The following is a 21,788-nucleotide window of genomic DNA, read 5'->3' on the forward strand; positions in this document are numbered from 1 at the left end:
CGGTCACTGTGGCTGATGGGGGTGGCAGCCAGCACCGAGGCCCGAGCAGGCCGCCTCCGCAGCTCCGGGCCGCAGCCCTCAGGCCCCCGAGACACCGTATACGAGAGCTGCCTGGAGTGGGCGGCAGCCCACCCACGCCCCTCTCCCCTCTCCCCTGGCAGGCCTGTCATGGAACCTCAGCCCAAAGCGGGAAATGGGTTTGCCTTGAGCCTTCCCCTTGCCCCGCCGTCGCCCTCCACGGATGGGCCTATAGCTCAGATGGAGCCCAAATCCAAGAAGGACCTCCTCCCACCTCAGCAAGCAGGCCATCGGAAAGCTCCCCAAACCACGACACCAGTGGGGCTGAGGGTGCTTCAGCCCCAAGGGCTTCACATGGGGAAGACGCCCTGGTGACAGGAGGCGGGTGGCTCCCCACTCGGGGGTGGGGGAGCGTCCTTTCAGGGAGGCCCTGGGGCAGCGGCCTGTCTGGGACGCCTCCGCCCCGGGCGTGACCTGTCAGGTCACCTGCGTCCTGCATCCCCCAGAGGTCCAGTGCCCTGGGGGGAGACGGGATGATGCATTCCGCACCCAGAAGTCCTTCTCCACGGGATCTGCTCGAGTCAGGAGAGCCGCAGGCAGGTGGACCGGAATCTGCCCCACGGCCCACAGGCTGTGCCCCTGGGGCAAGAGCTGGCAGGACCCTGCAGGCAGCCCCTTACTAATGGGGTCAGGACTGGAGGCCCACAGAGGCCGGCGATGTCTGAGGGGGAACTGCACTGGCCGCGTGCCACCCAAGGCCCAGGGAGACGGGGGGAGGAGAAGGATGGGGCAAGGGTCAGGGCACTCCCCTTCCCAGGGCCATGAGCAAGGGACGGCCCCTGGCTCCCCGTCCGTCTCAGGGTGGCTGGGGGTCATGGAGTCCATCTCCGGGAAAGGCCCAGAGCGGAGCCTGCTGCAGACATGTCCCAGAAGGACCCGCCCCTTGTGGTCAAGACTCAGGTCAGGTCAGTTCAGTTGCTCAGTCATGTCTGACTCTTTGCGACCCCATGGATTGCAGCACACCAGCCTCCCTGTCCATCACCAACTCCAGAGCTTCCTCAAACTCATGTCCATTGAGTCAGTGATGCCATCCAACCATCTCATCCTCTGTCATCCCCTTCTCCTCCTGCCCTCAATCTTCCCCAGCATCAGGGTCTTTTCAAATGAGTCAGCTCTTCGCATCAGGTGGCCAATGTATTGGAGCTTCAGCTTCAGCATCAGTCCTTCCAATGAACACCCAGGACTGCTCTCCTTCAGAATGGACTGGTTGGATCTCCTTGCAGTCCAAGGGACTCTCAAGAGTTTCTCCAACACCACAGTTCACAAGCATCAATTCTTCGGCGCTCAGCTTTCTTTATGGTCCAGCTCTCACATCCATACACGATGTGTGGTTGTCAAGACTAAAGAACTTTAAGTAACGTCACTGTCGTTTTCATTGTTATTAGTGTTACCGCTACACGACAGCGACTAAGCACAGCACAGCGGTGCAGCCACTGTCCACCAAGCACTGGCCAGGAGTCAAGCTCACAGTGAGGAGCCTGACTCGCACAGGGACCAGCACCCCACCGAGCCCAGCTTTCAGGAGCAAAAGCCAAAGACCCAGCAAGTCCTTCGTCTCCTTCACCCCCAGCGCCACCTTCTCACCAGTTCAGCCAGTCCGAGCCCAGAGCACTGCCCAAACCTGTCCCCAAGGCCCCCCGCCCACTGCCTCCACCAGAGCCAGGACCAGGGGGAGGGGAGCAGGGTGCTCACCCCGGGGACACCCCTTCAGGGGGGCCGCAATACTCAGCCACCAAGAAAACGTTTCAACGTAAGTTCTTACAATAAAAATTTAGCTCCCACACACAAAACATCATCAGTGAACAATTACTAAGAACGGAAATAAAGGCAGGACTGGATGCTGCCTTCCTAATCCTGGCTCTTTATTCAACTTAAAAAAAAAAAAAAAACAAGGCAGGCAAGCCAAGCCCACAGTGGGCTGGTCTGAGTTTTTTCTTTAAGTGTTGCAATAGAACACCACGTTGACGACCAGTGCCTCTCTCGCCTCGCCACAGCCGCCCCAGTCTCCGTTCGCCCCGGCCTCCCTCCACCTGCACCAAGTCCCGGCCCGTCTCAGCGGGACCCCGGCACCGAGCTCTGCGAGGGTCTCAGCCTCCCGTCCTAGCCCCTCCGGGTCCACAGTGCCCTCCCGCACATCGGCCGGAAGTGTCTGATGATCCTTCCAAAAGGCAAACCAGGTCCCGCCGGTCCCGACTGGAGCCATGCTTGGTTGTTCCTTGCTCCAAGGATGAAATCCAAACCCGATGCGGCCTGCAAGGCCAGATGAACCAGCTCACCCACCATCGGGTCTCAGAGCCCAGCCTCCCCTGCTGGCTCCCGGAGCCACGGCCATGCCAGCTGCCCCGACGGCTCCGATCGCAGGCTTCTGTGTCGGTTTGTTTGATTTGAATTTTCTCCCCCGGACCCTCCCGTGGTTGGGTCCTCCTCACCAACAGGGCCTCAGTTTATATGCCACCTCCTCTGAGAGGCCCTCTCTGACTCCCTAACTGCTGCTGCTAAGTCACTTCAGTCGTGTCCGACTCTGTGCGACCCCATAGACGGCAGCCCACGAGGCTCCCCCGTCCCTGGGATTCCCCAGGCAAGAACACTGGAGTGGGTTGCCGTTTCCTTCTCCAATGCATGAAGGTGAAAAGTGAAAGTGAAGTCGCTCAGTCCTGTGCGACTCTTAGTGACCTCATGGACTGCAGCCCACCAGGCTCCTCGTCCATGGGATTTCCAGGCCAGAGTACTGGAGTGGGGCGCCACTGCCTTCCCTAACTACACGCCCCCATCTCTGTTCTCACTGTATCTGATTTATTCTCTATACCACTCAGCACTCTTTTCTCTTTGCTCTTGTTTGCTGAGGGGGCGGGTGGGAGGTGGTGGTAACCGCCTGTGCTTACGGCCAGGGGTGCAGGCGCCAGGGAACCAGACTCCTATTCCTCCTGTCATCCTCACTGGCCATGACATTTAAAAAAAAATCATGTCATCTGAGCCTTTACTGCTAAGGAGACCTAGAGACATCTGCTCATGGGGTTCTTATAAATAATAAAACTAGCAAGTGATGGCAAAGCACTGAGAGGGGTGATGGCCGTGGAGCCAAAGCCAGCTGCCCCAGCAACGTCGTAAGAGGTGAAACCTCCCAAGCGGGGCACAGCAGTCGGGTGCGTTCCAGTTTGTCTGCTGAGCGGGCGTCACACCATCAGCTGACAGATCGCTGCTGTCTGTTAGGTCAGAACGACTCAACTGTCAGTTCCCTGACCCACAGAGGTCGCCTGCCCCCTTCTCTGGGAGGACGCCGACCCCGAGAGCAACCCCGTGGGCCCTACGTGGAGAAGCTGGGGTGGCAGCCGGGCCTCCCCTGCCTTGGGCCCCCCACCCGGGCGCCCCGGCCGCCCCCACGTGCACTCACCTGCAGGCTGAGGCCCCTGAAGGAGAAGGCGGGAACGCAGCAGGCCAGGATCGGGCACCAGAACGGGGCTCTGCTCTGCTTGTCCTCATCCGGACACAGCCAGCCCGGCTGGTTCTCCTCCCCTGCACGAGAAGAAGGGGACGGGGAGGGCCCGTTAGAGATGGGACGAAGTGGTCCACGAGGGCCCCCCCCAGACCACGCCCATGTGCTGACCCCGCCAGCTGGACACTCACTGCTGCCCCTGCAGCCCGCCGGCGGGTTCTCCTCCCCTGTGCGAGAGGATGGGGGTGGGGAGGGCCCGTTAGAGACGGACAAAGTCGTCCACGGGGGCCCCCCCAGACCACGCCCACATGCTGACCCCACCCCTGGATGCTCACTGCTGCCCCTGCAGCTCCCCCTCCCCGTGACAGCCAGCGCCGTCCTGCTGAGCCTCTCCCCGACCCCGCAGTTCCCCTCTTCTGCCGGGTCCTCGTCCACCTGCAATAAAATCCAGACTCCTCCGGAAGAGCTGCGAGGACCCTCCTTCCCTGTCAGCCTCACCCTCAGCAGCAGGCCCCACTGTGCTAGGTTTTCCTCTGCGGCTGAAACAGGACCAGCCCGCAGGAGGGCGGACCTCTGCCCTTTGCCCTCTGCCCTCTCCAGGGCCGGCTCGGCTCCTCCTCGCTGAGGCTGACGCTGAGCCCCCGCCTTCTCAGAAAGGCCTCAACCGACCATCGCCCCATTCCCCCACCTCCATCGCTTTCTGTCTCAGCCCTACGGGTGTGCACAATGGCCCTGACCACCATTTCTGGCTTTTATTAATAGGCTTGCGTCTTTTTCCCTCTGTGTGCGTGTGTGCGCAGGCGCACAAGTACACGTGTGTACACGTGTGAATGCACGTGCACGTGTGTTTCATGTCCTCGCGTGTCCACCGGCCTCCCACTACACCCGTTTTCTGGGAAGGCTGAAACTTCCCACACCCCGTCCTCCGCTCCACTCCATCCTTCACACGGCACGGCACGCACAGCGGACCCTCATGCCCTTGTGTGGCATGAACGAAGCTTCACCCCCGAGCCCCATTTCCCGGATTAGTCAAATAAGAATGATGGCCTCCAAGAGCAGTCACCTCCCCAAGCCCCGCTCAGCCCAGGGAAAGCGCTGGAGAAACAGGGCCAACTGGGAAGGGCGTGGAGCTTTGTTCTCACAAGATGAATAAATCCCAGAGATCATCTGCATGGCCTACAGTCAACAGCTCTGAATTATGTGCTTTGGGCTTCCCAGCTGGCGCTAGCGGTAAAGAACCCGCCCGTCGATGCAGCAGGTGTACGCGACACGAGTTCAGTCCCTGGGTTGGAAGATCCCCTGGAGGAGGGCATGGTAACCCACTCCAGCAGTCTCGCCTGGGGAGTCCCACAGACAGAGGAGCCTGGCGGCTGCAGTCCATGGGGCCGCAGAGCCGGACGGACTGAAGCACCTGGGCACGCACTGCGCACTTTAACATTTGCTCAGAGGATAAACCTCATGTTAAGTGTCCTTATCTCACACACACAAATAATAATGAGGCAGAGCGCCCGGGGGAAGTTTGCAGAGGACGCGTTTGTTCAGGGCATAGACTGTGGCGATGGAGTTCACGAGGTATGCTTACCTCTGAACTCACCCAGTCGTGTACATGAAACACGCATGGCTCTTTGTACGTCAGTCACACGCGCAGGGGCTTTACGACTGCCATTCCACCAGACAAAGGTGATGTCTGGGTGCTGGATCCCGGCGGCAGGTGCCAAGGCTGAGAAGGCGAGGATGTTCACAAATGCAGGGATTTGCGAACAACCAGCTCCCGCTCCGGCAGAGGCTCCGGCGCCGCCCCACCCCCTCGAGCAGCGGAGTCTCTGGGCAAAGAGCTCCCTCCCTGAGTGGGCCAGGGGCACCCCCAGCGCCAGGCGCTCCGCTCCACCGGGCCCTGGTTCCCGCCACTGGGGAGGAGAGGCCACCAAGGAAAGGTCAAGCTGAGCCCAGGACGCACACCTCTGTAAGCAGATGGCCGTGTGCACCGCACTTCACACTTTCCAGGGCGCTGCCCCATGCACCCGCCCACAGCCAGCAGGGAGCTCAGAGTCGCCGCCCCACTTGCACAGGGCGGGCGGGGGCAGGCGGGGGCAAAGACAGGGCTCAGGAGCCAAGGAACAAGCCCCCGGAGGCAGGCCGCACAGCACCTGCAGGACAGGGGAGAGCTGAGACAGCCCGCCCGCCCTGGGGACGCAGCCTGGCACGTCAGGACCGCCCACCACCCCTGGACAAAGCCCGGGCAGTGAGTGAAGAGTATGGCCCTGCTTTCAAGGCGCTCACAATCAGGCGGACCCAAGGCGCTCACAGTCACGAGGACCCCCGCCTCGGCAGGCAAGGGCCCGGGAGAGCGGTCCGGGCCCGGGAGAGCGGTCCGAGCCCACCTGCCCGCCCAGAGCTCCAGGAGTAGAAGCGTCCGTTCCCCCATCACCGTGTCACCCCGAGCTCTGTCCTCCCCTCCCTTCCACGCGCTCCCAGCCCATCAAGTCCTGGCAATTTATCCTGTCTCTTCCTTTAATGATCTGACCTTCTCCTTCCAGATGGTGCCTTCCCTGCCTGCGAGTGGGAACGTTAACAGAAAATGGGGCTGTTGTTCCCCATCTGCCGCTGCCATTGTTCCCGTCACAGACCTGGGGCAGCTGAGACCGAATCAGAAGCCTGCCTCCTCGGAGACAGAAAGCCCGTGTTGGGTAAGTGACATTAAGCACGACTTCCAGCTGACATTAAGTGGGGCCTTATTTAGCATCGGCTGTGTCCGCCAGCACCCACCCAACCCGGGGGTCCTTGCCCGCGCCCCAGAGCCCTCGGGACCGCCCGCCTGCCGCAGGAGGCTGACTCTGCCAGCTCTGCCAGCGTGGCTCAGAGCCACACACGTCACCTCTCTCAGCCTGTGGCCTCGTCTGGAAAACGGGGGAAATAATTCCAACCGTTAGGAGTTGTGAGCACCAGGAAGGCTGTACACTAATACCCAGGGGGCGCCAGACACTCAAGAAACGGAACCCAGGGGCTTCCCTGGTGGCCCAGTGGTGAAGAATCGACCTCGCAAAGCAGAGGACGGAGATTCGAACCTTGGTCAGAGAACTGGGATCCCACATCCCGCAGGGCAGCGAGGCTCACACGCTGCAATGAGAGAAGCCTGCCCGCTGCAACGAAGCGGCCTGCCTCAACCCAGACCCGACGCAGCCAAAGAAATAAATAATTCTTTAAAGCATATTTTTTTAAAAAGAAATAGAATCCACTATGATCACTGTCCTCGTGAAGAGGTTGGACCACCCCTCGCCCCCAGGCCGAGCCCCGACCCTGGCCGGCTCTACCCAGCATCTCCAGCCCTGCCTGCCTCCCACTCCCCTGACACTCAGTCCCGGCCCTGCACCCTCGCCCTCATGGTGGCCCCAGCAGACAGCCCAGCCTACCCCACTCTATGTGCTAAACCCAAGGCCCCTGTCACACCTGCCCACCCCACGGAGACACTGCAGACCGAGGCCACGGGCATCCCCACACGCGTCTTGTCCGGACACCTCGCCCCTGCAGAGACACTGGGGTCCGGGGAGGCCAGGCAGCGGTCGTGGTCACCCGGCTCGGGTAAACCCGAAAGGGGATCCAGGGCCAGCACCCTTGGCCTCCTGCAGAGCAGAGCCGCTGCTTCCCACCGAGTGCTTGGGCAGTGCTGGCTTCGCCCTCTGACGGCTGAGGGTTAACGAAGACCCAGCGGGGACCTGCTTCTCTGATGGTGGGACTGCCTGGGTCTATCGGGAAAGGCTCCAGGGGCCCCGGGCCACGGATGCAGCACTCGGAGCCACAGGGGCTGGGGGGCCGCAGGAAGGGAGGCCGGGAGCCCCAGCCTGTCCTTTCCCCACCCCCACCTCCAGGGCCTCCTATCGACAAACCTTTTCCCGAGCCTTAACGGACAGAGACTAACTGGCAGGGAGATGTGGAGGGCGTCCTGGCCCCCCCGCACCAAACGCGACCCCAGGCCCACCACTGCCCAGGGAGATGCAGACACCCTTTCCTGGGGGCGGCCCCTTCCACGCACCATCTCCCCTATGTTCAGCCAACACCCTGGGGACATCCCCATTTTCTGATGGAGAATCCCAGGCATGCAGGGGTGAAGTTGTCCGTCCAAGATCACAGAGCTGGGACGCCGCAGGGCTGGGAACTGAACCCCACACAGTCTGGCTCCGCTTCACATGGTGCTCAGACCCCGAAATGCACAGGAAGAGGCCCAGGGGGCTCTAGGCCAGGCTAGGGGAGACAGCCTGCCTTCCTCAGGCCACAGGGCGCAGCGGCGGCCACACTGGGGTGTCAGTGGGGTCCCCAGACCCCCCAGCACCCCTGCCCTTCCTATCCCAGTTCCCAGCAGCCCCTGCCCAGCCCCCTGCTCTCAATCTTTGGTGGATTATGATCTCGGCACACTGGACTCAGGGAGAGAGGAAGATACAGGGAAAAAAATTAAAGGAATAACATCCTTTGTGAATAAACATTTTTAACATATTCTAACAGGCTCATATTATTCCCACCCCCCCTCCCCACCAGGCACTGCAGATAAAAAAACAAACTGGGAAAATAAAAGAACCAAATTATTCAAGCCCCAGGGGAGCCCAGGAGTTCAAATAAGATTTCAAATGACTCTCTTTCCATTAAAACTTTTGCTGCAGTGAAACCCGGTGGAGATAAGGCAGTTGAGTGTCTTCACAGGCCATGGAGAAGGGAGCTGCTCACATTAGCAAGCGCCTCTCCCGCCAATACCGGGGCCCTCTCGGCAAAGCATCTGAGCTTCAGACGGGAGACAGGCACAGGCCCGCACACGGGGCTCAGGCCCTGGACACCTCCCCACGGGCGGGAAGAACGGGGCGCGTGGCCCATGCCCGGCAGGCAGGCTACCTTGGCCAGAATCCCCGCCACCCTCGGCTTAAGACCCCTCTTCCACCGTCCACAGGCCTCGTGGTCACAGAAACAACCCGCGGAGGCCCGTGTGGGTCAACACCAGACCCCAAAGGGCCCGATCCCCGCTCCTCCAAGCCCAGGCCTCCTCCCTGTTCCCTCCCCCACCTCCCCGCGCCCCGCCAACGCCCCCTCCACGCCAACGCCCCCTCTGCGCCCCGCCCCCTCTGTGCCCCCCATGCCCCCTCTGCCCCCCCACACCCCCTCCACCCCCCCAACGCCCCCTGAGCCCCGCCCCCTCCGTGCCCCCAACGCCCTCTCCGCCCCCCCAACGCCCCCTCCTCTGCACCCGTTGCCCCCTCTGTGCCCCCAACGCCCCCTCCACCCCCCAACGCCCCGTCCATGCCCCCCACGCCTCCAACACCTCCTCCGTGCCCCCTAACTCCCCTCTTACACCCCCAACCGCCCCCTCCACGCAGCAGCCAGATGATCCACTTACACGTTAATCAGGTCACACCGCCCTCAACCAAGCCCCCACACTTCCAGACGAACTCCGTACACCTCACCCTGGCTTTCCAGTAAACCCGCTCCCCATTTCCACGGGCCTCCCCTCACACCCAGCTATGCACCAGCTCTGGCCACCTCAGGACCTTTGCACTTGCTGTACAGCCTGGCTCACTGGACCGGGACCTCCGCCCAGCTTCAGAGCCCGCCCTAAGCAGTCCAGACCCCAGGCTCTGTGCCGGTCTCAAGTCGGCTCCAGCCCCTCCCCGTCGGTTTGCTCCTCACAAGCCTCTGCCTGCCCTTGTAAACTGACTTCCTTGAGAACAGTGGCGTGTTCTTCGTTGCTCTCGTCCCGTGCCTGAAATTACTGCACTGTTGCTGTTCACTCAGTCGGGTCCGACTCTCTGCGACCCCACGGACTGCAGCACACCAGGCCTCCCTGTCCATCACCAACTCCCGGAGCTTGCTCAAGCTCATGTCCATCGAGTGGGTGATGCCATCCATCTCATCCTCTCAAATAACTATAGAGACCCAATACTTCTTTTAATTGATGAAAGCCTTTGACAGAGGTCCTGACCCCTTCCCAGCAACATTTTTAAATCTATTAGAGATATATATTGAATACTTATCTCGAAAAAGATCACATCAGTAAACAGAGACAAAATAAAATAAAACAAACCTCCCCAAATCGCTGCTACTGACTGGAATCGGCACATGGGGATTCTAGCATGTCAAAGACAATAACGGTTCTGATCAGCAACCAACCAGGCCTTTTTTCAATTTAAAAAAAGCACAAATAAAGTGCTTATAGCTTAACGAACGTAGTTTGGCAGACAGAAGCTCACCAACTTGAGGAAGTAGAATGAACAGGAATTAAGAGTGGGCTCTAAAGCCGACTGCCCAGGTTCTGAAGCCCCTCCTGCTGTGTGAGCTCCGGCAAGTCGCCGTGCCTCTCTCGGCCTCAGACTCTCAACCGAACACAGGGGTTCACAACAGACTTGCCTCGTGGTGTTACTACGAATGTGAAATGAAAGAGAGATGTGTAAAATGCTTAGAAAAAGGCTCGCCACACAGGAAACACTTTATAAATAGAAATGTCCCTTATTTCATAGCGGATGCATAGGAGAAAAGAGCCTGGTGGTTCAGACAGTAAAGAATCCGCCTGCAATGCGGAAGGCCTCGGTTTGATCCCTGGGTTGGGAAGATCCCCTGAAGGAGGGCATGGCAATCCACTCCAGTATCCTGGCCTGGAGAATCCCATGGACAGAGGAGCCGGGCGGGCTACAGTCAGTGGGGTCACAAAGAGTCGGACACGACTGGGCGACTAAGCACTGCACAGCACAGGAGAAAAGAATTATAAAGAGGCCTCTGGGTGAGAATCAGTGTCGTCTAACCTGCATCATTCTTTGTACAACTGTTTTATTGAGATATAATTCAGCTACCATAAAATCCATCCCTTAAATAAAGAGTACATTTCACTGGTATAGTCGCACAGCTGGGCAACCATCACCACTCTCTAGTTTGAGAACATTTTCATCATTCTCACCAAAAAAACCCTTAGTGGTGACTCTGCAGTCTCTCCTCTTCCAGACCCCGGGCAACCACTAATTAACTTTCCATCAACTCCCACCATCCTACAGATGGGGAAACTGAGGCTCCGAGCAGGGAAGTGACGTGTCCAAGGTCACTACAGCATCTCCCTTCACTCAGAAGCCTCCGTGGCCCCCGAGACTGAACGCCCCCCTCGCACCCACACACATACACACCCCAAACCTCCCGCTGTCCACCCCGACCCTAGGGCTTTACTCACGGAGTCCAATCTTGGCCAAGTGCAACCTGTTGACCCAGGAGATCTTGCTCAGGGGGTTGGGGGTGATGAAGACCACCATGAAGCTGATGGGGCGGCCGGACCTTCAGGGAGAGAGCAGGGCATGAGTGCTGGAATGGGGCCTGGCTCCCCAGGAGACTGCCAGCCCATCTCCCACCCCAACCAGCCCTGGAGACGGAGCGCGGTCTGTGCAGAGCATGGAAGCACAGCCAGAGGGGCCAGTGGCCTGGCAAAGCCTCGGTCCCTTGGGGAAAGAGTTCCTCCACCCACCACAGCCACAGGGACAGGTAGGTCCCCAGAGCGACAAGGCCACAGCCTCCCAGCCCGGGCCAGGGGCCCAGCAAGGCCACAGGGGTCTGGGCCTCTGCAGGCTGCAACTCAAGCGGCCCCCGGGCCCGACTGGTCAGCCTTCCGCAGGCCTCGCCAGCCGCCTGCACACACCTGGCCCAGAGCCTGTGACTCGGGCCTGTTCTGGCCCCTGATGCAGGACAGCTGCTTGGTAAATGTCGGCGGAACAATACGTGAATGCAGGAAGGAGGGAGAGGACGCAGCTGTGTGCAGGCTTGGGGGGCAGAGGTCCCTGCTGTCCTTGTCACCTCGCCTCGGAGTGGCCGGGCGCCTTCACTGTTTCTGAGCTTGTCTCACCCCTGTGGTCCACCCCAGCCCGGAGAGGCGGGTGGGCCCGGGGTCCCAAGCCCTCCGTGGGGCGTGGGGAGGAGGAGGCACAGGGTAGGGGGGACAGGGTGGCTCAGCAGGGCGCTGGGAGCCAGCAGGAGGGCCACGCACAGGTTCAGGCCCCCACCCAGGGCTCTAGTCCCCCCTGCCCTGCAGCCACAGAGCCTGTAAGCCTCTCCCCGCCTGCCCCCGCCACACACGCGTGCGTGCACTCAGTCGTGTCTGACTCTTTGTGCAACAGGCCCAGCGGGTCACAAAGTGGGCTCTGACGGCTCACCACCCGGCCTAGGCCAGGGAGTGAGGACCCTGAGAACCCGGCCCCGCCTCCTACGTCTGAGCCCCGCCTCCCACGTCTGAGCCCCGCCTCCCCACCTGCAGAGTGGGGACCACACGGCTCCCTCTCCATCTCTGCGTCAAGTCCACAAACGCCTGTGGAACGGGTGTGGGTCTACGGAGCGCCAGCTCCTGGGCGGGCATCTGGGGGAGGCTGGCTGCACCTGGTCCCAGGGGATGGCACGGTCGACCGACCGCTGGCAGCGTCCGAGCAGCCCAACAGAGGATGGGCTTACCCGGGTAAGAACGGCTCCTTCGTTCATTCATCCATTCGGCCAGGAGCATCTGCTCTGTGCCAAACGCTGCGCCGGCACAGCCCACGCCCACCCCCGCCGCGCCCCGCCCAGCCACAAGCAGGCCGGACCGACGCCCTCCTGGCCCCTCCTCTCACTTGTCGGGCTTCCCCGGAAGCAGGAGCCGCAGGCGGCACTTGTTGGCTGAGTGGATCTCCTCCTCCTTCACCCGCATGAGCCGCTGCAGGGCCAGACACCAGTCCTGAGCCACCGTCATGTTGAGATTCTAGGGCGCAGGGAGCCAAGGACGTCAGCACACAGCTCGCTGTCCCCCTGAGCCACCCTCGACGACTCCAGGGCAGTGGGGGCCCGCCGAGGGGAGAGGAGCGGGGGTTCGCACGCTCGGCCACTCCCCGGGGGCCAGGCCTTGGTTCTGACCCCCCAGCACCCCTCCTTCGAAAGGGACACAGCCTCCCAGCCTGGGATGAGGCTTGGGAAGGCGCTGCGGGACAAACCAGACTCTGTACAGGGAACAAGAAAAAGATGCCCCCAGCTGGGCCCTGGTCAGCCGGAACCAAAGCTTCTGCCCAAACCACAGACCACACACACCGGGCTCCCAGCAGCCACAGGGGCGTCACCCGGCACTGCTGGGGGGCCCCGAGGCCAGGGCACGCCGGGCACCGAGCAAGGGGAGCTGGCGCTGGGTACCTGGTAGGTGCCGTGCAGCGTGCTGACGAGGAGGGTGATCTGCTCCACCACGGCCAGGTCCTTCTGCAGGTCCTGAAGCTCCTGGAAGAGGCGCGGGGGCCCGAGGTACACCTTATCTGGGCAGAGAGAGACCCTGTGGGTGGGGAAGGCACCAACAGGAACCCCAGCAGGCACTCACCGCAGCGGCAAAGGGCTGCCGGGCCTCCCTGGGGGCTCAGCGGCTGCGAGTCCGCCGGCCAGTGCAGGAGACCCTGGGGGATCCTCGGTCCGGGAGGATCCCACGAGCCGCGGGACAACCGAGCCCATGCACCACAGCTCCAGAGCCACCGCTCCCGAGCCCATGCTCCGCAAGAGAAACCGCTGCAGTGAGCCCGCACAACACAGCCAGAGAGGAGCCCAGCGCAGGCAAGGAGAGAAAGCCCGCGGGTGGCAGAAAAGCCATAAACAAACACATCTTAAAAAGAAAGAAGAGCTGTCGCCCTGGGGATATGGCACAATAGATACGGAAGGAAACGTCACCAGGCTCTCGTCTACTGGCGGGGACAATCCAATCAGGGAGATAGTCTGGCGCCTAGGGTCTGGGCCACACTCAGTCTATGCAGAGGGTCACAGGAGACCAGAAGACTGAGAGCCAGCTGTGCCAGGAGCGGCGAGGAGCCCTCGCGGGCCCAGGAGGATGGTGAGCACCGCCTTGAAGGAAAACAGCCGTGCCAAGGGAGCCCGTGGACAGCCAGCAGCTCAAAGATGCTCTAAGAGCCTGCTCTACGGCAGGTTCAATTGTACGTGTTGGAGAGAAATCGGCACGAGACAGGCAAGATCCCTGTTCCTGTGGAGCTGACGACCTGGTCAGGGTCGCATGCGTGCCAGGTTGCTTCCGTCGTGTCCGACTCTTTCCGACCCTGCGGACTGTAGCCCGCCAGGCTCCTCTGTCCATGGGATTCTCCAGGCAAGAATACTGGAGTGGGTTGCCATATCCTTCTCCAGGGGATCTTCCTGCCCCAGGGATGGGACCTGTGTCTCTTCCGTCTCCTGCGTTGGTAGGCGGGTTCTTCACCACTGGCACAGCCTGGGAAGCTCAGTGGGGTGGGGGAGGCGTCAGTTAAGATGGTGGGAGGTACTAGGGAGGAAGGTATCGGGGCGATGGGACAGAGGCGGGATAGGGGTGACGGCACCCACATCTCTAAGGATGATACAACTGCAGTGTCGAGGCCCTGAGGGGAGGGCAGCAAGAAACAGAGCCGGGGGCCCCGCAGGACCAGACAGGGGGCTCTCTAAATGCGAGGCTAGGGAAGCCGGCTGCATTCTCCCCGCCGTGGTCACCCAAGCTGAGGTCTCACGGAGCCCCAGGGGAGGGTGGCGGCAGGTAATCTGGATTCTCATCCGGACGATTATCTAACAAACAGGTGCACATCTGGGTCACCTGGATGCAAGGGCTGCAGAGCCACAGCCTGGGCTTCCCTGGCAGCCCGGGGCTGAGAATCTGTGCTCCCACTGCAGGGGTGTGACTTCTATCCCTGGTGAGGGAACTAAGATCCCCCGAACCTCGTGGTGCGTTCAGAAAAGAAGAAAGGAAGAAATCCACGCCTGCTGCCCAGGGTGAGGGCTTCCCGACTTTGGAGCCACGTGGACTTTGGTACCGTGTGCTGGCCTCCAGGCAACGGACACGGAGCAAGGTGGGCGTGGGCATAAGAGACAGGCTCCCACCGAGTGAAGAGCAGAGGAGGGCTCTGCAGAGACCCCGGCGGAACGAGCTGGAGGGACACGGGGCCCACCACAAGGCACCTTGGGGTACAGGCGCAGAGAGCTCAAGAGAAGCTGGCCCGGGAGACAGTCACACGCACACTGAGCGACTCCATTCCAGCAAGACCACCTCATCCATCACGTTCCATTAATGCTGCTAATTTGAGTTTTACTGTTTTGTGGCTTCATTTCTATTCTGCTTGTGAATCTGTTTAGATGTGGTGGTTGCTCAAGGGATAGAAGCAGAGGAAGCTTATTAATATTATACCTCGTCTTAGATCTGCACACATTTGAATAACAATATAATAAAAACTCATCCGAGGCCAACTGGGGCTCAACAAGGATTTCTTCTCTCCTCTTTGAAGGGGATCTGGAACCCTAGCCCTCTACTTTGAGAAATGCGGTCACAGATAAAACAGTGGCTGGAGGAGGGGTCCCAGAGCAGAAGTCCAAGTGGTCCCGGGAAAGTGGAGCAGATCCTGGGCTGGAGGTGCCTCTGAGGAGGGCAGGCGGGCCGGGAGCCCTTCCCGGGGGGCTTCTGTGAACAGACAGCCAGGAACGCAGAACAGCCCCCACTGCCTGCCTCCCAGCCTGGGGAGGCAGACCCCGCGGGTGAAGCGGGTATGGCCCCCTGAGGGCAAGAGTGTGCGGCGAGCCCCTGCCTCAGAGGCACCCCCAGGGTTAGGGCGAGACAGGGCTGGTGGGGAGGGCCAAGAGGGCCCTCCCGCTGCCCCGCAGTGACCTCCTCCGTTCACTTGGCAAATGTGTGTAAACACCCACCACACGCCCGGGCGGAGGGCCACAGTCACACCAAGGAGCAGACGAGATGGCAACCAGAGCATCGCCTTAGAGGTGAGAACACAGCCGGGACTATAGAGCACAGGGCCAGCCCCTGGCCAGCCCAAAGGAACCGGGAAGGCTTCTTGGAGGAAGTGTCACCTGAGCCAAGATGAGTCAGGGCAGCCAGACAAAATCCAGGCAGCAGCAGAGCACGCGGAAAGGGCAGAGGCCAGGAGAATGTTCTGGGGCAAGAGGGCACTCAGCCCCCAGGAACGGGGGCCAGGGCAGGGTGGGGGTGGGCCCCTGCGGGCCTCACCCCAGGGCAGCAGGAAGCCGCCAGCACGCTTCAGGTGCAGGGGGACACACGGCTCTGGTGTGCACTTGGCAGGTCGGCCTGGGGAGGGAGGCGCGCAGGACAGGGAGGGCAGCCAGGAGGTCCTGCAGCAGCAGGAGATGGGGGAAGCGGGCGACAGGGGAGCCGCTCACCCCCAGTTCTCACTGTCCCCACCATCAGACAGAGTCTGAGGGGATGGTCAGGGTGGGGAAGGAGCATCCAGGGGAGCCAGGCCACCCTGAGCCTGAGCTCTGCGGGTTTCGGGGACAGGCCACCCAGGCCCCTCACGGAACAGACGGGCAAACTGCGGTCCCACAGGGAGGCAGGCAGTGGCCAGGCAGGCCCTAGAGGTCATGCTTCGGATCCAAGGTCGCTGCATGTGCACGCCTGTGTGTGCCTGTGTGTGCGTGCACGTGAGGGTGTACAAGGCTGGGATGGGGGCGGCAGTGGGGCGGAGGGGTGAATGCGGGGGTGCATTTGCACGCTCGAGTAGGGACATGGGTGCGTGCTTGTGCACAGCTACAAACAGCAGGAAAAGGGGAGGGCGCGGGCACTCACTCTGGGCCTGGCCCGCGGCCGAGGCCTTCTTGGCGCCGGCGTGCTGGATGAGCGCGTTGTCCTTGTCGTAGGGGCCGCCCTCCTGGCCCACCTCCACCACCTGGACCTGCGGCAGGGCTGTGCTCCACTTCACCACGTACTTGGGCCCCAGGGGCGCCAGGCTGCTGATCTCCAGCTGGCCCCTGCCAGGGACAGAGGACAGCCCTGGAGAGCCCGCCGCGCCCACCCCAGGGTCAGCCCGGAGCCACTCCTCCGCACGTCAGCTCAGCCAGGCACCTCGCAGCCCAGTACAGCCCTCGGCCAAGCCGAGCAGGTGGAGCAGGCAGCGGGGGAGGCACAAGCATCAGGGAACCCAGGCCAGCCCCAGAGGCGCACTCCCACCCAAGCCTCGGAACCCCTACCTGTGGTTGGCAGGCCTGAGGAAAAAGACAAGAAGGGTCATTATTGTTACTGAGCGATTTCTGCAGGCGCTGAGATTGTTTGGGGGGGCGGCCGCCAGGCTGGGCCACATGAGGGCGGAGGGGGACCACGTGGAGGGCTTTCTCCCTAGGCCGGACACTAGCCTTCCATAGCCCCCTATTCCCACCACGGCCCTGCTAGGAAGCCTGCCTTATTTCAGAAAAGGATACTGATGCTCAAACAAGTCACATGACTCACCCCAAGTTACCCAAAATGACCCCCCAAATGTGGGCCACCAACACCCTCATCGCTTCCCTGGTGGCTCAGATGGTAAAGAATCCACCTGCAACGCAGGAGATCCTGGTTGGATCCCTGGGTCTGAAAGAGCCCGTGGAGAAGGGCATGGCTCCCCACTCCAGTACTCTTGCCTGGAGAATCCCATGGACAGAGGAGCCTGGCGGGCTATAGTCCACGGGGTCACAAAGAGTCGGACACGACTGAGCGACTAACACTTTCACTTTTCAACAACACCCCCATCACACGTTCACACCCTGGAGGCTCCAAGCAACAGGAGGGCAGAGACTGTGTCGGTCAGATCCCTGGCACCTGCATGGAGCCCAGGATGCAAACAGGACTTAATTGAAGAGCTTAGGGACACCCCTGGCAGTCCAGTGGTTAAGACTCCATGCTGAGCGCTCCATGCAGGGGGCTCAGGTTCAATCCCCGGTCAGGGAAGTAAGATTCCTCATGGCACACACTGCAGACAAAAAAATAAAAAAACTACAGTGTTTGCATGAGAGAGAGACTGAGTGACTGCATGGAAGAGTCAGTCCTCAGCAGAGCCGCACTGATCTGGGTCAGAGGCTCCCTGGCCTGAGGCCCCTACCAGGGCCGGGTCCCGCCCAGACCTGTGAACTGGCGCCAAGTTAGGGTCCAGTGAGCGTCTGAAGGACAATCAGACGGACGGAAGACGGGGCAGAGGCTGAGCGAGCAAGAGAGCCGGGCAGGGTCAGCACCTGACTGTGGGCGACTCCTTCCAAGTGGGTCTGGGGTGTTGCTGCCAGCCGTTGCTTCCGGGGTTTTTTAAAGCGCTGCCAAATAGTGAGGAATGAGGTTCTCCTCCACTGGCAGGGCTAAGAGTCTGGCGGGAAAGGTCCCGCTGGCCTTCACGGGGTCAAGGGGCACGATCCCCGAAGCACAAAGGACCGAGCAGCAGACGGGAGTGACCAGGGTCACCAGGAGGCCCAGTAAAGGGCTCACACAGCCCAGACGCAGGCCCGCGTGGCCCCGGGCAGTGTGGGCCCGAAAGTGGGATCTTCCATTTTCAAGAGAAGCTGGATGTCTCAATCTTTCTGTGAATTCCCCAGAGGAGCCAGACATAAGATTTCCGGAGGGCTACTGCAACCCTCGGGCCCCAAGTCTGCGGACTCCGGCCTCAGGCATGGCCCTCGCCCCCTGCAGGGCTCTAACTCCAGCCCCAGCTCCAGCCAGGCCCGGCGGCCTGGCCCCAGGCATTTCTGCAACCTCTGACCCAGAAGCAGGAAACCAGCCTCTGGCAGGGAGGCGGGGGGTGGCGGGAAAGGCAAAGCCCCGTGCTAAAACACTGTGGTCCAGCTAGAGGAAACCTACTTGATTAAAGCGGCAGGTCTTGGGGGCTGCCCTAGCAGTCCAGTAGTTAAGACCGCCGGCTCCCAACGCAGGGGGCACAGGTTCCAGCCCTGGTCTGGGAACCAAGACCCCACACGCCACATGGTGCAGCCAAAAATAATAATAATGACGATACTACAGCAGGGATTTGGGATCTGGGCTGGACACAGGGAAGACCCTCTTGGATTTCAAAGTGGTCAAAACTCAGGCGGCTGTTCCATCCTGAGGACAAAATTCCAGAAGAGCCCACCCTGTGCAGTGGCCAGCTGTTGGCCCTCAGTGACCCCTGCAGGTCCCCTGCTCTGGGGACCAGGGATGTAGCGGCAAAGAGAGATGAAGAGGAAGTCAGATAGTCGGAGACCTCAGCCAGGCTCACACAGGACCCGGCTGGGAGACTGGGACGCAACGGGAGGGCTCCCCGGGGTGGGCGATGGCCAGGCCCGCTTACTTGAAGTTGATGTTGGCACAGACCAGCATGTCGTTGAGCAGGAAGACCCTGCGCTCCTTGGACTTGATCAGCTGCCCTCGGTCACCATACACGGTCTCTGTCAGCGTCTCACACAGGAGCAGCTGCCGCTGGCCCGAGGTCAGAAGCTAGGGGAGCAGACAGAGCAAGATCAACGCCAGCATTGCTCACGGGCTGCTCCGCAGACATCACTGTGCCAAATACCCAGGGCGGTCCTTCCACGCCCAAAGGGGACCACGGCCGGGAGGGGCGGGGGTGAGGCGGGACCACGCCCCCCACCCCTGGGGACCAGAGGCCCTGACCACCAGCCCCTCAGCGGCCAGCACCCTGCTCGGGCGAGCTGCCCCCGCCAGCCCCGCTCCGTCCCTGCCGGCAGCACGGCTCCAGCACGCGCCGACCCCGGCCCTGAGGCACGCCGTGGAGCCCCCTGGCAGGTGCCAGGCTGCCTGCCCATACCTCGGCCTCCTCGGTTGTCAAGTGGGTGACGGCACCAAAGCTCACATCGCCAAGGAAATGCATGACTCTGGCTACATGACCTGCAGAGCCCTGGACGGGGCTCACTCAGAATTATTAAGAACTTTAAGACATTGATGGCAGAGCGTTAACCCAAATGCAGGGCCCCTCTAAGTGCCTGCCCTACGTGACGTCCAGTGAGCTGGCCCCACAGTGGGACACCCCGCAGATGGCCCCTGTCCCCACAGCTCTCGCAGCCTCAAGCAGGCAGACTCCTGGCCCGAAGGCAGGTCCCACTCTTCACCCTGACCTGTTGACCCGTGTCGGCCGCGGGCCTCAGGGAAGGCCTCGTGCGGGGCTGGGAGGGCTCTGCTGGCCAGCGAGGCAGCCCTCGGACCACACCGACCAGGCTGAAGACCTTCACGCCTCCAGGCAGGCGTGTGCCCATCCCAGGCTGGACACCAGCCAGCACACGACCGCCATCAGAGCCAGGGACCCACGGAAAACATGTCTTTGCTAAGAAGGGGTTTTGCGGGGGAAGAAGAAGAGTATTCAGACAAGTTCATTTTCATAGCAGCCACCCCCCTCCTCCCCATCCTCGCAAGGAAAAGGGCCGGTCACTCCTCTCCCGGAGAGAACACCCTGCCATCCTCTGAAGAACCATGTCTCTCCGGGCAGCACGGAACCCTGAGCTGCTCCACATGCCACCAGAGAGCCCACCTCTCCTTGCACCAGCTCGAGGGCCCCAAGGCCCCCCATTCCCAGATGAAGGGACAGACGTTCCCGAGGTAAAGCGGCCTGCCAAGACCCCATGCTGGCTGAGCAGCGGGGCAGGCTGGAGCCGGTCCTCACGCGCTGTCTGCAGCACGAGGCAGCTGGCCGCACACACCTCCAGCTCCAGGCTGGGGGTGAGAGGAGGCAGGGAAAGGCCCGTGGCTCCCAACACACACACACACACAAATCTCAGGGACCCCAGGGGTCCCCCCACGACTGCAAAGGCTGGGCTCCCCCACCTCACAACTTCCACCACCCAGCTGACCACCGGCTTGTGAATACACAGCTGGGACCCCAAAGGCCGCAGAAAAGATGGCCACATGTGCCGCGACCTGGAACGCGGGACAGGAAAGTCCCCTGCTTTCTGGCAACCACTCTCCTGCCACTTAAGCAGATTAAAAAAAGACAAAAGAAAGCTCGGATGTTGCACAAGCGGCCCCCTGCAGCCAGGTCCTGAGCAGGCACATTTTGAAACAGCCAACACGGTTCCGCTCTGAGCACACCCAGTTTCGTTTCCACTTCTCTCTGGGGAACGGGCGGCGAGGGGGAAACCTCAGCGCTGGGCTCAGAGCGGCCAAGACCACGCTGGGGACCAGCTCCCCTGGCCAGGGAGGACGCTCTGTGCAGCCGCCGCCGCCCCCCGCACGCACCCAGCACGGCCACCTGATGGCGGGAAACTTGGGCTCGGGGCTCTTGTCCCTCTCCCAACACCAGACAGGTCTCCCTGACCTCCCGCCAGAGGCCACTGCTCCTACGGCCTGGGTGTCCCCCCAGTGGACAGAGGAGAGGGGAGCACAGCTCCTTCCCGAGCAGGCATAAGGAGAAGGGGTTCCTTCTCCCGGGTGACCTCACAGGTGTGTGAGCCAAAGCAAGAGAAACGCTCACGATGCAGAAGAGGAACGAAAGTAGGAGACAGAAGATGCTTCTCGCGCGTAAAGACCCTCAGACGCCAGCACGGCGGCTGTGACGGGGCCGGAGTCACTTTCCTGAGAGGCATTCCAAACTAGAGGGCTGCGGGATCCCTGCCCCGGGGCGGGGAGGAGGGACGCCCTCACCCCTCAGGCCCAGCCTGGGCAATCCTGGACGAGGTACCCCGGGGCGGGGGCTCCTCTCCTGCCCTATCTTTCTTCCCAGCTCTATCCTCCTCGAATGGGTGGAGCAAACCCAGCTGCCAGCAGGTAACCTCAGGGGAAAGACCCGGATGGGGACTGAGGGGGCGTGGGCAGCCGCTGCTCAGCTGACCAGCCCCATGTGGGAAGGTGGGCCAGGATGCCGGCTCTTCCAACCCTTCGAGAGGATGAACGTGTCTACATTCTGTGGGATGCTTCTCCATTTCTAAATGCTGGCAACCAATTTCATCTTCTTAAAAGTCCTGTGTGGGCCTGAGCACGCGTATGCAGCCTGAATCTGGCCTGAGGTGGGACCGTCTTAAGATGCAGGACCCCGAAGCTTAGAATATCTTGTGCAGGCCCTGCTCCACGGGCCCGTGGTACAGATCAAAGATCACAGTGAAGGTCAGAGAGCATCACAGGCTGTAAAGCGCGGGCCACGTGGGGAGGGCGCTCATGGTGATGCTCACAAACATTAGAAAGTCCTCCCCTTGTGGCTGAAATCCCACTGACCTTAGTCACCGGCCCTAGTTCTGCTTTTGGGGGCACAGAGCCAGGAGGCTCCCAGTTTCTCTCCCGGATGATCTGAACACCTTCCTGTGACCCTGCACGATGTCCCTTCCCCAGAGAACAACTCTTGTTCTTGCTAAGTATCCTGGGGCGTGGTCGCCTCCCCGCAAATCATCAGGGCCAAATCCCACCCTCTACTGAGTGAAAGGAGGCAGAGCCCGGGGTTGGGGACCTCCCAGATGTGGGAGCAGCTGCAAGCTGTGCGTGCCACAAGCCACCAAGGAGACACAGGACTGAAGGTCACCAACAGCTGACTCCGGGAGGTGACTGAGTCTCTCGGACCAACTT

General features: G+C 61.3%; 1 protein-coding gene across 18 annotated transcripts in view; it reads right to left on the reverse strand.

Annotated features, from left to right (window-relative positions):
* The window catches only part of ARHGEF10L (Rho guanine nucleotide exchange factor 10 like), a 169,735-nt gene that overhangs the window by 41,864 nt on the left and 106,083 nt on the right, over positions 1-21,788 (reverse strand). For 12 of the 18 annotated variants that reach the window (XM_024975410.1, XM_024975361.2, XM_024975369.2 and 9 more), the window contains 7 exons: positions 18,577-18,722; positions 16,484-16,498; positions 16,083-16,264; positions 12,671-12,786; positions 12,121-12,248; positions 10,704-10,804; positions 3,470-3,591 (listed from right to left, as the gene is read on the reverse strand). In XM_024975410.1, coding sequence (XP_024831178.1) covers positions 3,470-3,591; positions 10,704-10,804; positions 12,121-12,248; positions 12,671-12,786; positions 16,083-16,264; positions 16,484-16,498; positions 18,577-18,722 — 810 coding nt within the window. 18 annotated transcript variants of the gene reach the window in all.

The sequence above is a fragment of the Bos taurus genome, chromosome 2 (assembly GCF_002263795.3).
Source record: "Bos taurus isolate L1 Dominette 01449 registration number 42190680 breed Hereford chromosome 2, ARS-UCD2.0, whole genome shotgun sequence".
Classification (NCBI taxonomy): domain Eukaryota; kingdom Metazoa; phylum Chordata; class Mammalia; order Artiodactyla; family Bovidae; genus Bos; species Bos taurus.